At 33.4% G+C, this 15430-nt stretch overlaps 1 protein-coding gene across 1 annotated transcript in view; it reads right to left on the reverse strand.

Moving 5' to 3' along the window:
• DNAH8 (dynein axonemal heavy chain 8) overlaps positions 1–15430 on the reverse strand; it is a 121122-nt gene that overhangs the window by 52963 nt on the left and 52729 nt on the right. Inside the window, 12 exon segments of the mRNA XM_033512619.1 lie at positions 182–324; positions 1378–1615; positions 4858–4998; positions 5081–5322; positions 7219–7465; positions 8967–9128; positions 9759–9893; positions 10670–10777; positions 10876–10962; positions 11806–11993; positions 13333–13511; positions 15165–15337. Of these exon segments, the coding sequence (XP_033368510.1) occupies positions 182–324; positions 1378–1615; positions 4858–4998; positions 5081–5322; positions 7219–7465; positions 8967–9128; positions 9759–9893; positions 10670–10777; positions 10876–10962; positions 11806–11993; positions 13333–13511; positions 15165–15337 (2043 nt within the window).

Consider the following 15430-nt stretch of genomic DNA (forward strand, 5'->3'; position numbering starts at 1 on the left):
CATGTTAAGAAAATAAAAGTAAAACAATATAATGATGTGCCTAGGAAGCAATGACTAGAGACAATGACTGATGATGATGATTGATGAAGAACAATTGTAACATCCAGTTACTTTTAAGCAGTTTTCTATTTAGTTTATATATAAATGAAATATATACTAAAATATGTAATCTTGTACTTACTTTCTTTTGTTTTGCAATTGTGTTTATCAAAAACTGAGTTCTGGTATTATCAACATTAGGAACCAGAATAGATGCATAGTCTGGGACATGATCTGTTGGATAAACAAATTCCTGAACTCTTTTACTCCAGTGCTCCCAGGCACCTGAAATTACCAAAAAAACCCCAAATAAACAAGCAAACAACAACAAAAAACAAAAAAACTAAACCAAACCAAAAAAATTCTGATCATGTTCAATACATTCAATATTTCATTAATACAATAATTTCAAAACAAATAGATCTTATGGGTAGAATACTAAAAAGTATAAAACCCGATAAATTTTCTCAAATCTGTCTAAAATGCACCTAACAAAAGACACTCTTAGTCATGATCTAAGTAATTATTCTATAATTATTATTTATTTATTATTATTAATTATTTAATTAATTATAATTAGTAATTCTTCCATGAGTAATTAGTCTATAATCCTACTAAATGTAGACATATTTATTAAACTTATATATACTTATCTAAATAAAAACCCCAAAGAATGTTTATCAAGAAATTATTTCTCAGACTCCTGGTGACAAAATTACAGAACATGACAATATGGATTGCATATGTGTACACTAAATCAATGCTGCTGGCAAAAAAAAATTGGATCTGTATATGAGAAAAATTAATTTCTTCAGAAGAGAACATACTTTCTATCATAACAGTAAGGTTTTTGTGACAATGGTTGTGTGTGCTAGTTAAACTAAAAAACTTGTTCTAGAAAATAGCACACTATTCAAAATATCAAGAATCAAAATATCTCACTATTCTTATAATTCTATAATCTTTCAGATTTATGACCGATTATTAGATGTGAGTAATAATTATTAAGCAAAATTAAAATCAGATTTTATTCCTTTAACAAAAACTACCAGATGTAAGAAAATTAAACATAAAATAATATTAAGCTAGACTAAACTAGCCTAAGCATAAATTATCTACAAACTGTAGGCTGGCAAAGTTAATAGAAAAGTAATTTGTAAGAAGCAAATTAAAAAGAAATAATAAAATGTTAGCAAAGAGCACTCTATCTCTTGATACAGATGTGCTGGTACTACACTGTCAAAAAACCTCAACTCATAGGGCTGTATAATAAGGACTAAAGCAGTAACAGAGCTATAAAATGACAGTTTAAAAAACAATATTGGTTCTTTTTCTTACCACGATCACTAACATAAAACTCATACATCGTTTGATTGCTGCCACGAGGGATTTTTGGTAAGTCTAATTTATTATCATGAGCTCTAATGAAGGCTTCAAGTTTATCTCGACTGTCCAGCTCCAGAAGGGCACCTAAACTCCACATTATTGCAAAGTTGAACAATTTATGCAGAAGATTTGTAGCTGATACACCACGTTCTTCCTTCAATGGAATCAAGCCCTCCAGAAGATTAATGGACTGAAAATATTTTAAAATATGCATTTAGAAAATATTATATAATATTTTTAAATTTACCTATATATGCATACACATGTGTTATTTATATGTATTCAAAATTTAAATCAATACAGATTACAAAAAATCCAAACAAAAAATTTAGAAGAAGAAACTAAATAAAATTTATTAAAGATAGCTATATAAAACTAAACAAAGTTTTCAAAATTACTTAGGCAATTTGATCATCAATTATTCTTTTAAATTATGCCTACAAAATAAATGTAATTTATGAGCTAGGGTAACAAAACAGATTTTTAAGGGACTTTATAATATTCAGAATAGGTGAGGCCTAGCCATTTCTTTCCATTTTTAAGCATGGAAGAATTTTCAGCATCTCTCTGATGCATTTATCTCAATTATGGTACAATTCATGTATCTATTACATTAACTTCTATTTTTTCAGTTTTAAAAAATAGATTAAATTATTCTATTATGTGATTGCTTCACTCTGTTTCCAAGGAACTAGAGTCCAGATTCTAGAAAAATAGTAACTTGTTATCTACAGTTCTGTAGTGTTGCTTATGAATTCGGATGTTTGACTGTCTTAGGTAACCCCATTTGTACTTCCCTTCTATGCAAGGCAGTGCACAGCACACTGTTTCAAAATACATCTTTTTAACAGTGAAAGAGATTTTCAGTCAGCTCTTGGCATTAGTAATCTTTATGCTGTCTTGCATCTCATACTTGGAGCGGGAAGTAATACAGTAACACATACTTCTAATACTTGCCCAGCATCTCATTTGCAACAGCGGCCAAAAGTGGAGAAGAGTAAAAGAAAAAAATCTCTCTTGGCTTGTGGTGGTGCTGGGGTACTACTTCCCGTTGGTACCCTCTCTGGCTTGTGACTTTCAATACACACTTTTTCTGCTTTTATAATTCCATGTGGTTTTTTCCACCCTGAAAGACTGGTCTTGAGCCTACATAAACTTTTATTGTCTATTACAACCTTTGGCAAGATGTCCCATAGGTCTGCTACTCATGGCATTGAACAGTTTGCTTTCTTCCTGTGTGGACTCCTTCACACTTACCTTCACTGAATTTCATTTGCCATTTTATTACCTATTTATTCAGTCTCATAAAGTCTGTCTTCATGGTTAGTTGTTTTGTCCTTAACACCCTGAATAATCCAGTATTGTCAATAAATGTCTTCACCTAAAACTTTTCCAAATTGTTTATGAACATTTTGAACAGCACTGATCCCAGCAAAGGTGCTGCAGGGTGAATGGTAACCTCTGTCCTTCCTAAAATCCAGTCATACATTTCCTGTCTTTCAATACATTGTTTTATCGAGAAATTAAACTCCTATCTTCTGCTATGACTATTTGGCATCCTGGTAAAGAACAATGTCAAACAGGTTTGATCCTTCATGCAGACTGTATCAATCAGATCTCCTTTAGCTACAAGTTTACTGACTTCTCCAATAGGCTCGTAAAGCAGGATAAATTTAAATAAAAGACTGGTGTTGAATATCCTAAGGTAAATGGCATTTGTCTACCTATGAGGTGGGCCAGAGGATGCATAAAGAGTTAGAAAGTCAGCGGAAATTACAAGGAGGAAAGCAAAGGTGAGATCATATTTATATTAAACCATGATAAAGCTACTATAAATGAATAGGCAACTTAAACTATGAATGCCAACAAATGGCACATAATCAGGTACATGTACATGTTTGGATGAACATCAAAAAGTGAACTTTGGAACTCAAATACAAGTCTACCAGACGCAACTTTTTTGTTTTGGTTGTAATTTTTGAAAATGCATGAACTAAACAGAAGCAGCAACTCCTGAATTCTACAATTGCTAAAGAGACATAAGACCCAACAAATCAGGAGGTTGATAAGGTACAGGGTTTCTGCACAGAGACCATTTACAGCAAAGCTGGGATTTTAATGTACAGGTAGGGTAAAAATCTCTGGTCACTGGCTCTTAGATAACACAATCAGGGAGGCCTGCTAAGAGTAATTTAATTTGCCACAGATGTAACAGAAACTTACTAGTGATTTTCATTGACACAAAGAAACATTCAATACAGCTTAAATCAAGAAAATATTTCCCTGATCAAGCAGCATAAATAGAGCACTGACTTGCTGACACTTCCTAACAAGTGCTAATCAAAAATAACAGAAACTTTTGATCACAGGAAAAATCTTCTATGAAGACAAGCTTAGTTAGTCAGAGGTTTCACAGATAAGAAATACAGAAGAAAAACAATAACTCTCTCAAAAATGTTGTCCATTGCACATCATAAAGTGGTTAGTTCATTTGTTTCTGCTTGGGGACTTTAATTCTAAAAATACTCTTTTTTGCATTTTGTGCATTTGATACTGCACAGTTAAGCTCTCCAGCATTTACTGTGGCTATTGGTTTGCAGTAAAATACTTCACAGTCTAGAAAATCTGAAACTCACCCTCTAGTGAACAGCAAAAAAGATATTGGGTGCAAATTTGGTAATCTAACATTAAACTGGAGTGCTATCTAGAACATTATCTTGTCTAAACTCTTTTAAGGGGCACCACTAAATTTTTTATGAGTGTGTCAAAATAAAAGGTAGATTACATTCACAAATGGAAAGTCTGGAAACTTAGAAACTGCAGATGACAACAGACTCATAAACTAATCAGCTGGAGATATGCAGTAAAGGACTGTCAGTCTTGCAAAATCTGCCAAACACATATTTATATTATTTATAAATCACTAATAGAGTTTGGACTCCACTCAAGGTAGAATTCCAACTGATAAGAAAGGAGAGGTAAAAATTACTATATTCACCTTGAAAGAGCTGATGGACAGAATTGCACCTATCACATCTGAAGATTAAAAGATAAATAGAATTTTTCTCCTCTCTCTCTGCTGACACTGCTAGTAGAGATACAGTGACCCTTACCACAATATTTAGGTATTAAAAGAACTAAAATGAATCCACTAGCTTATTAAACATACACTTCTGGAAATTTACTGAAGCCTGCAAATCCCAATCATTAGAAGTCTAGCCTAGGTATGAAGTAATACAGAGAAGAAAAATTTTCTTTTGTACATCTTCACACTTCCTCTTATATTGGCCAAGAAACTGATCTTGAGCTTTTCTTTGACAGGAGACGATAATTTCAAATTAAATTTTACGGCTATCAAATGTTCTCCTTGCTATTTCTTCATTTTTACTATTGTCAGTCAATTCATACAGACTCATACAGTATCTGTTTTACCTGCATAATGTAGTTACATTCCAGAAGCTCCATTTTGGGGTTAAGGTTTAGTTTCATATATGTATATGCTGGTTCAAAGATTCTGTCATATAAACTTTGCAAAAGTTCAGCTTCTTGAGAAGTACGTTTTTTCAGCCATGCCTGAAGAAAAAGTCCACAATAATATACTCTATAAAATGTACAGCAAGGTATAATAAGGAGCAGCCAGCAATAATTATCTTACCTGCAATATTGGTCTCCAGCTGAGGACAGAAGAACTGATGAAGACCATACCCATTCGAGAAACTGTTGCTGGAGAGGCATTCTCAATGTTGTGGACCTCAAATAACAGTTTACATGAAGGAGACATAGGAATTCGATCCCCATTTGCAAGAGTGAGGGTCTTGTTATCATCCAAAACTGAATTTAAATTCTCAATCCAGATTGCATCTACAGGACCATCTAAAACCAGAAACACATTTTCACCTGGAAAAATAATCAAAAGAGAAATAGTTAATATATTGCTGAAAAAGCAAGAAAATAAGTGTAGAAAATATTATTTAGAACTTAAATGTCATATAAAAATTTATTTCATTTATTGTAATTTCTGCCATCTATATGGATGTTCATTACTGAATAAATTGCATACTCAGTTGTCACCCTGAGAATCAGACCTTTTGATATTGTTTTCATAATTTCTAGCCACTTTCCCAGGAAAGTAACTATAAACATGTTTTTAAACATTCCATTAAAAATATACCTTTGATAGACATCTCTCATGGCCAGTGTAGTTAAGAAAGTAATAACCTGATTATCAAATCCCTAGTTGTTGTCAAAAGCCTATAAATACTGAAAGAGCAAATAAACCTTGTTCTTCTTTCATCTCACTTTGAGCGGCATCTATGTGAATCATTTCATGTCTGACAGTGACAGTTAAGGAAATGTTTTTGAAACAATTGGTGGCAAATGAGGACACAAATATACCTTTGTAGTGTTGAATATTTGTTACCTTGGCTGGCTATCAGATAGAAATTGTGCTACTCTCTCCACGCTCCCTCAATAGGACAGAGAGAGAGAATACAGTGAAAATGCTTGTGGGTTGAGATAAAGACCAGGAGATCACTTGTCAGCTGTCATGGGCAAAACAAACAACTTGGAAAACATTATTTTATTGCAAATTAACACAGATATGGATGATGGGAAGCATCAAGACTGTCGCCTTGAAAATTCAACCTTCTGATCTTGTTTTCATAGTTGTAGCTACTTTCTCAGGAAAGTAACTGTAAACATAGAGGTTTACACATCCCTTCTAAGAAACATCTTTTGATGGATTTTTCACATGACCAGTGTGCTTGGGAAGGTGGTAACTTCATTATCCAATCCCTGGTCATTGTCAAGAATCTGTAAATACTGGAGTCAGGAAATAAAGTCACGGGTTTTTGTTCCAACACTGAAGGTAGTAGTGTGAATCATTTTGTATCCTTTAGTGACACAAAGACAAATACTTAGATGACCTTCACCCCACTCCATTTTATTTCTCCAGATTCAACCTCTGTCTTCACAACCTAATCTAACTCTTCCTTCTTCCTCCTCCTGCACCAACCCTACTCCAGCAGCACAGGGAAGTTGGGGAATTTAGTATATTATTGCTAAAATGAGGGTTCTTTGAGCAACTAAACAAGAGACATTGAATATTCACAGTTAATGAAACTCTCTCAAGATAATGAAACCTAAGCTCACTCCTCTGTTCTTAAAATCTGTTTATTTTTCTTATACTTTGAAATATAAACATAGATGTAAATACCTAAGTTTTGGCAATTAAATTTTAGAATTGTGGCTTCATTTGAAATACAGAAAATTTCTATTAGAGAAAAAAATATGCATTTCCAATGTAAGAAATTCAACTGTCTCTTAAGATAAACATCCTTCTAGGAAGGTTCCCTAGAAGAATTCCCTTTCTTTAATATATTTATTTTTTCAGATATAAGTGAAACATTGTGAAAAGGAATTTCAGTATTCCAATCCTAAAATATTGAAATATAAATATGGGAAATCAATGTATGTAAAACCATGACAATAACATTATTATCAAGATAATGCCATTAGAACAAATTAATCTAATTTATGATTTATCAGCTTCCAAGTAACATATCTACACTGTAGAACTGAAGTGGCAAGAAAAATTTTCTTTTTTTTTGATAGTAGTAGATATATTACTGAAATAATAAATCTTTAAACTGGTGTCCTTTTAAGAGGTGTAATCTCATCTCATATGTTCTCTATAGTTTTCCTCAAGAAGAACATTTGTGAATTCAATATGCTTTTTTCAATACATCGTTCAAGATACATTTTTATGTTACCAAATGGAAAGCATTTACATACCCTTTTTGGTTTTCAGTGTTTTCCTCCACAGAGTAGAAAAGATTCCATCTGTCCAGTCATTAGTTGCAGCATCTAGTTTTCCAAACATTTGAGGAGCAGTAATAGCTTTGGGGTTCATGCGCATTTCCTTATGAGGTTGGCCACATTCTGTGAGTGCTTTCATTAATACTGTTATGACCATCGTTTTTCCAGACCCACTAGGTCCAAGTGTCATCAATCCATGACGTACCAGATTAGTTTCATATAACTATTAACAAAACCAAAATAAAAGATTTAAAAATAAAAATAAAAATAAAAATATAAAAATAAAAATAAATACATACTTTGGAATTTTTGCTTGCACTTAGTAATGGTTAAGATGTATTAGACATTCAAGTTATATGCTCAGGATTGAAATGAGCATGAATTTGCTGAATTTTAGTGTTTTGTGGAAGAGTACACATCTTTAGTTCCTAATCTTTTTAGAGCTAAGCAAGCTTGCAGGTTCGCAGAACTAAATTTTACCGAAACTTTTTTAAGCAGCTGGAAATAGTTTTGTGAGATTTGAAAAAGGGTCTTCTATATTATTCAAAAGGAAAAATTAATAGTAGCAAAACATTAATGCTACAGAAGTATGATTAATTACTATAGTGCTGAAATAACTAATTATTTGAAACAAACGTAGGGACTGCACTTTCTTCAGAACTATGTATGGGTCTAGATTCAGGGGAGTTCTCTACTGAATTTTCTATTTGTCTTTTAGTACTAGCATTAGATTTGCTGTGGAAGTGTTGAAACAAACTTTGAAGAATTTAAGATATTAGAAAAGCTAAAGCCTTAATTAAAATTAATCCTTGCTAAATCTAATTAAACTAGAGAGGCCCTAGAATTAGGAGTTAATAATTAGCTAATAACTAATTGTCTGTCAACATTATGTTTGTTCAGTTGGCCTTGTAATAAGAAACTAAGAATCTTGTAAGGAACTTCAAGAATGTAAGACAAGTGCAACCCAGAAACTAATTGGAAACACGAAACTAGGAGCCTGGCCAGGGGTTCATTTGTCACTTTGTATTGAAAAGGTAGAAAGGTCAGAAAGAGGAAAAGATATATTCCTTCCTCCCTTTTGTGACCCCTCCCCATAATAAAGACCACCAACTCATTTCAAGGAACAAACTGTGCATGCTTAATTGCTTTTTCTTAATTAGCACAGGAAGTGGGGAGTGGGTGGTAACTGGGTTATGAATATGTATTTGTATTCAATATCTTGGTGAAAAAGAAGTCTGTATTCGCCTGCCTTCAGGGCCATGTGTATTAAGGGGTGACCCTACACAATGGCCCAGTGCTGCCAATAAACATACACTCTGTAACCCCAATAGTTTAAAGAGTCTTTGTCCGTCTCAAGTTGGACACTGATACTAGAGCATATCCATATTTTGGTAAATCCATGTCAGTCTGCCTATGCAAGTATGAATGAACTTAATGGCAGAAAACAGTGGTAGTCTTCCTGGCTACCAAAATCTTCTAAGATGAAGCATATACTGTTCTTCCTCTGTAAGCTGAATAAAGGCTTGTATCAGTCCAGGATGAAGATCTATAGGCACCACAGTGCAAGTCCCTTGCATTGGTCTTCCTTGGTATGGCGTACACATAACCTTTCTTTTTTTGCATATTTGATGTGCAGGTTCTTGGCTAAGACTGTGGTCAAGACAATAACACATTGTTCTGACTCCTGATTGTGAAGAATGTTTTAGAAAAAAAAAAAGTTTTACCTGAACAAGCTTAAGATTCCATGGTGGATGGTTAACCAATCCTGCCTCTTCAACCTGATGAGCTACTGCAGCCTGAAGCTCATCATAGGTACTGCTGTCCAACTGCAACCCCGGGAAAAGATCATTGATAAGACTGAGAAACAAAGGCTCATCTTCATCTATCTGAAATAAAAAAAAAATAAAAATTAAATGTTTAAAGGATGGTTATCCAAAGAGCATTTCCAAATCAAAATTAGTCTCTTTTAAAATGAACAAGCAGTAATAACATACTTTCTAGATACAGATGCTTACGGACAGCTAACAGGAGAGCTTGCTACAAAAGTAGCATTTTGAAAATGTCATCCATAAGCCATGCTAAAGAGAAATTTAGAATTGAAGGAAATTTCCCACTTAGTAGACACTGGGGTCTATTTATAAAACTGATTTGGAAACCACTTGCAATATATATTGGAAAGAACATCCTATCTGGAAAGAAATCTTTAAAAGTCTGATTTAGTGGATACTCATTATTCAACTTACTTATGGTACAGTGGTCAGTCTGTCCACAAGTCAGGACACTGAAAGTCACATGCAGATGTAAGCCACTATTAATGTATTTGAACCTTTGCATAATTAACGCTCTTTATAAGTCTAATAAACTCTCTATGTTGTTCAATGATAACATGAAAGTTATCATGTTTCAAATTTTAGAGAAAAGAATGTTTGAGATTTTTTCTGAACTCATAAAAAAACAATGAAATATCTATTGGGCTTGCCTCTACCTGGTGCTAAAATATTAAATTAGATTCTTACCAGTTTAGAAAGATTCATATCTCTTAACCCTCTCATGACAATACTTAATTCGCCTTCAGTTGGCCTGGCTCTCTTTTGGGCTCCAAGAGTCCTAAGTACTGAAAGGATATTCCTCAGACCAAAGTCATAATGGACCTAGAGAGTGGAAGAAGGCTTATACATCAGTAACAAGTTCTCTACATTTATTTCATCCATATATCAAACTTTATTTGCATATTGTATAGTACAGTTGTCCTGCCTGGAAGAGGTAGCTAAAATAGGAATTGTTGCTGTTGTTTAGGAATTATTCTGTTCAATTAAATGAAGAATAATAAAGTTGTTTTCAGGAAGATGTGTATGTGGAATAAGGATTTTCTTTCCTAATTTAAATTTAATTAATTTCATCATTTATCATGTCATACAGAAAAAAATTTGTATCTTTGAATAGCAGGGTTGTAAAAAACTAATTGTTCCATTCTAGACCATGTTTTTTCAACTAAGGTATCTTAAAGCACAGACTTCAGAGCAAGGCAGTGCTACAGGGACATGATCATCTTAAATCAAACTAAACGTTTCTCCTGTGGTTTCCAGTTTCCAATTTCCAACTATTTACCCTAGGCCTAGATAATTTTTAGAGAAAAATTATATCAATGGGATCATTTTTGTCAGGCTGACATGTTATAGCAGAGAAGCTCATGCACATGGAACTAACTAAAAAGCAACATTTTTAACAAAAAAGGTGCATATACAACAACATATTAATGAATTAATGTAGTAATTTAGTAAGAAATTTTATAGAGGTATTTGTTTAAATTACATTTAAAGTATTTCATTATTTTGTAAAAGGCATGGAAGTGATGTTTAAGAAACAATCTGCATAACCCCAAAAGTAGATTTTACTGTGTAAGTACAAAGGGAATATGTAACATTACCTGCTTAGTGAGCTGCTCCTCACAAAGTTTATAAAGAACAAAGAATTTCTTAGCCAAGACCACATTATCAATAAATCCATAACTTGCAAGTTTAACCCTTATAATTATCTGAAATACAAATATTGTAGAAATTCCATTAGTTTCTCCCAAAGAGAGGTCAGCAAATGAAAATACATTTTTTCCATTCAGTTCATCAGGAGTTATACCTGTCTATCTGGAACCATCATTGCAACAGTTCTAAACTGAATTTTGAGGTTTTCTGGTAGCTCTTGACGCCCAGCATATCCAGGATTCTAAATAAGAAAACATAATGCATCATTATTACTATTAGCAATAGTCCAAATAGCCTTCTTTTTATTGTTCAATAAAAATAAATGCATGTATAAATACTTAGAGCAGTTTGGAGTTATAAGCCTTGCCTATCAATTATTGCAATTTTAATCTCCCATTAAGTAATCTTGGATTGCCATCTGCCTTGGAATTAAGAAACGTACACTTTAAAATTTCCTGTCCATGAGATTACACAAAATAGTGCTATGAAGCCTCATGAATCCCATGCCAACAAGACAGCATATTCTGAAAGTTATTATTACAGGAGATCAAAGAATTTTTACATATCCATGTAGGTACCCATTAGTCACTCCGTCCCTGAAAAATATCTTTCTTAAATCTCTCTCTTTAAGTGAATGCTCTTTTTCTACCCCCTCTCTTCAGTATCTTTCTCATTAATACTGTTAAAGTATTAATACTACTAAACTACTAATATGTTAACATTATTAAAACATTCGTGAATTATTAATGCATTACTATTAACATTATTAAAGATACGTTAGTAAAGTGTATTAGTGTTTCAGTCCTCTCAGCGAGCACAGAAAATTCTGCAAGTTTGGTAAAACTCTTAGTCTGCATGGTGAACAGCAATACAGCAATGAAGGGACATAATTATGAACCCATTCAATAATATTAAAGTCAAAATGAAGGCATGCCATTCATGAACAATCATATAATTTATGTACTGTGCATTTAATCTAATTCTATAGTGACATTATTTTATTAATAAAACCAGTTATTCACTTTGTCACATAACCTCTATGTAGTATAATTTGTCACTTCTTTGAAATTATTACTACACTCACCATAGTTAGGAAAATTCCAAACTCTGGATTTAAATCTACACAGTCTCCATCAGAAAAAATGAACTGCTTCTTTTTTTCTTTTCTTGCTGTTAAAATAATATAGATTTGTTGTGCTGCTACTGACAAGACAGGCAATTCGATTCTATTGAATTCATCAAAACATCCCCAAGATCCAGATTGTGCAAGACCTAAAATAGGGAAAGAAAAAAATGTTATCTCTTGTCTTTCCAGTATATTTGAGTATCTGGACTAAATTACTTTTCCTGCAAGTAATTAAGTCATATTAGTTTTATTTATTGCCCTGTGATCAAGGAAACCCAGAGAAAGAAAAATAAAAGATAAATCTAGAAGTACTATATTAATAACAAGAATATTTTTTGTACAGGACTATTTTCACAGTTGCCTAATTTCTGTTTGGAAAAGTAACATGTATGCAGTAGCACCTAAGAGAATTGTTTTTCCTTTCAGAATGTTTTTTAAGAAAGCTTCTAACAGCATTTATTCCCAAATGATACTGAAGTACCAGCAAACCATGTTTTTCTTGCATGTATACTGAAAGTTTGCTATTTAATTGTGAACAATTTATGCAAGTCATTCAGGGTTTATTTGTGTTGCACAGTTAAGGCTGTATCGCTTTGAAGACAGTCTGTCATTAATTTTGTCACTCAAAGATTTTCTAAAATTTTTATGATTTTCACATGGGCAATATGTTTATAAACCCATAGCTTTAGCCACTTCTATGTCTCTTGCTACCCAATACATACAACAACATTACTCTGAAAAAGGAGCTGACAGAAATCTTGTGAAGTTCAAGTCCCTTATTTAGGCCAGAATAACCCCATGCAGTAGTACAAGCTCTGTGCTGACTGGGTTGCAAAACAGTTTTGCAGAAAACGACCTACTGTTCCATTTAACAACTAATTAAGCATGAATCAGAACTATGCTCTCACAGCAGTGGAAGCCAGCTGACTACTGGGTAAGAGCATAGTCTGCAGAGTGAGGCATATCCCTGTTCACCTCTACTCTGCTCTTGTGAGATATAAGCTGGAGTACCATGCTCACTTTGGGGTTTCCCAGCAGGGGAGAGACACTGATATATTGGCATGAGTGCACCAAGTGGCTGCTGTGATGGTCAGTGGCTGGAGGGAGGACATGACACAGTGGCAGAGGCTGAGAGAACAGCATTTATTGAGCTTGAAGACAAAACAAAGGGAAAAACCTATTATTGTTGACAACTAGTTAATAGGAGGGACTGAGAAATTTGATTCAGGCTTGTTTCAGAGGTGCAGAGGAAGAAGAAAAGACAATGGATGTCTGTTTCAATGTGGAAGATTCTAAGCCAGAGGAAGTATAAAAAATGTGATAATGAGAATGAGAAAAACACTTGAGCAGAGGTGTTGCAGAACATCTATCCCTGGAGACCATCAAAACCTAACACGAATAAGGTACTGAGTAAGCACCCTGCTCTACCTGCACCTCCTAAATGATATATGGAAATCTCTTCTATCCTACAAGATGAAATCTTACCTTTGAAAATCCTGCCCAAACCTCTGAAGTCCATTTGATCAGAGCAATTGAAGACTACTACGTATTTTCCCAGAGCCTTTCCCATGTCTTTTGTTGTTTCTGTTTTACCAGTTCCAGCTGGTCCTGCTGGAGCTCCTCCCATATTCATTCCCAAAGCTTGTGCTAAAGTTATATAGCACCTACAAATATTAACTGATGTTAATCTATTTAATTATATTAAAGATATAAGTCCATATGTATAAAATACAGATAAGTTATACAATAGATTCTACAACCCCTACTTCTTCATAAAGCAATTCCATGGATTTCAGTGCAAAAAGTTCAGAGAGGTAAAATGCACAAAATATAGTATTTAAACATTACTTATAAAAGAAAAAAAAAACAAACCAACAAATCAAACAAACAACAAAAGAAACAAATCCTAGTGTTAACAACCTAAAAAATTAATGCACATCCCATAAAGGTATTTCTCATTAACTTTTCTGGCAACTATAAAGAGCACATTCTGCTGTATCATATTCTGCAGCATCCTAACCTGTATACATTTAATTATGCTATTGTTGACTAAATCCAAGTGTGAAAGAATAAGGATATATGGATGGCCCCTTCCCCTGTTATGGATAAGAAATAGTTAAAATTCTAGAAAAAAAGAACCCTAAGCTTTAACCCTGTTTGGGTTTTTTTAAGTTTTAGAAGGTCTGGAGTACAGTTTTTCTTACATGTGAGACTTAGTTATGATTTTCACTCATGGCAAGGTATGGAAAAATAATGCTAAAGGAATTAGGCTAAGGGGTATCTTCACTGTCAAGTCAACATAGTTTGGACACATTCTAACTGAAGTATTTCTGGTTTTAATCCATAATTGGACAGAATTTTGTAACTAATTGGTTCCTCAATTTAGTTTGAATCACTGTAATTTGTTACACCAAACTTGCACTGCAGGAACTTTCTTGCTTTCTATACAATAAGAAGTTCTGAAGTGACAGGAAGCGTTAATCTCTGCTGTTCTACTTCAATCAGTTTTGGGGTAGAGTTTAACAATTTCACATCAAAAATACTCAGTTTCTGAGGGCAATACAATTCACTGCAGAAATCTACTGAACTTTCCATACTGTCACAATAGCAGTTCTACCTCTTCTGGAGAAATGAAGGTATTTAGAGAGTCATAGAGGCACATATACCACATAGATATCAAAGTAAATGAGTGTAGGTTGGAAGTTGTTTTTCTTTCTTGAGGGGATCTTTCTGCAAGTGAAGTATCTCTTGATCTTTTATTTTCTCATTTGGTTAAAAGTGACATCTCAAGAAAGGATTGAATGGAGAAAGAATGTGGACAAGGAAGGAAGCAAAGAAATTCCCAAGAGGAAAAAAGAAATATAGTTCTTTGTTAAACCACATTTGAAACAAAATGACCAATTACTTGCCTGGCTACAGAAGAAGGAAGGTGAGTGCACACAGCTTTTACTTAGACTTTCAAAGAAGCCATAGAATCTTCAGAGAATCTCTTATTATAAAATTTGAAATATTTGACCTAATCTTCTCTTCAGTATACTGCTTAACTATATGTTACTATATAACCTTAAAACAGTGAATTTTATTATTAAATGTTCTTTTTAAGACTGGGCAGTGATAAAGGAATTAGTAAGTGTACACATTAGTGGGACCCTATTTTACCTTTTCTCAAAGAGTATATTAAGAAAATGTATGAGAATGTTTTTATGAATGATCTAGCCCACACAGGACTTAACTCAGATTTTATCTCTTTAAAGATACATGTTAAATAAACACTATAGATATTAAAAGTACTCCTTATCTATAATTGCATTTCTAACCTGTCTGTAAGAGGTGTTATAACCAGACGATCAGTGCAACCCAGAAATTCATTTTGGTAAATAAAATCAACATCTGTAATTGCTACGATGACGTGATCATAATCCTCTTTATAGTAGAATCTAGACTGCTTTAACCATTCAAAATCAGTCGGTGTTTTGATGTTCATTTTTACCTTAAAAGAAATAAAGGTATGTGTTATATTTGAACATCTACACTTACTGCCTTTACCAACTGTGATAAAATGCTTTTTTGTATGTGAATAATG

This window comes from Parus major, chromosome 3 (assembly GCF_001522545.3).
Source record: "Parus major isolate Abel chromosome 3, Parus_major1.1, whole genome shotgun sequence".
Taxonomy (NCBI): Eukaryota; Metazoa; Chordata; class Aves; order Passeriformes; family Paridae; genus Parus; species Parus major.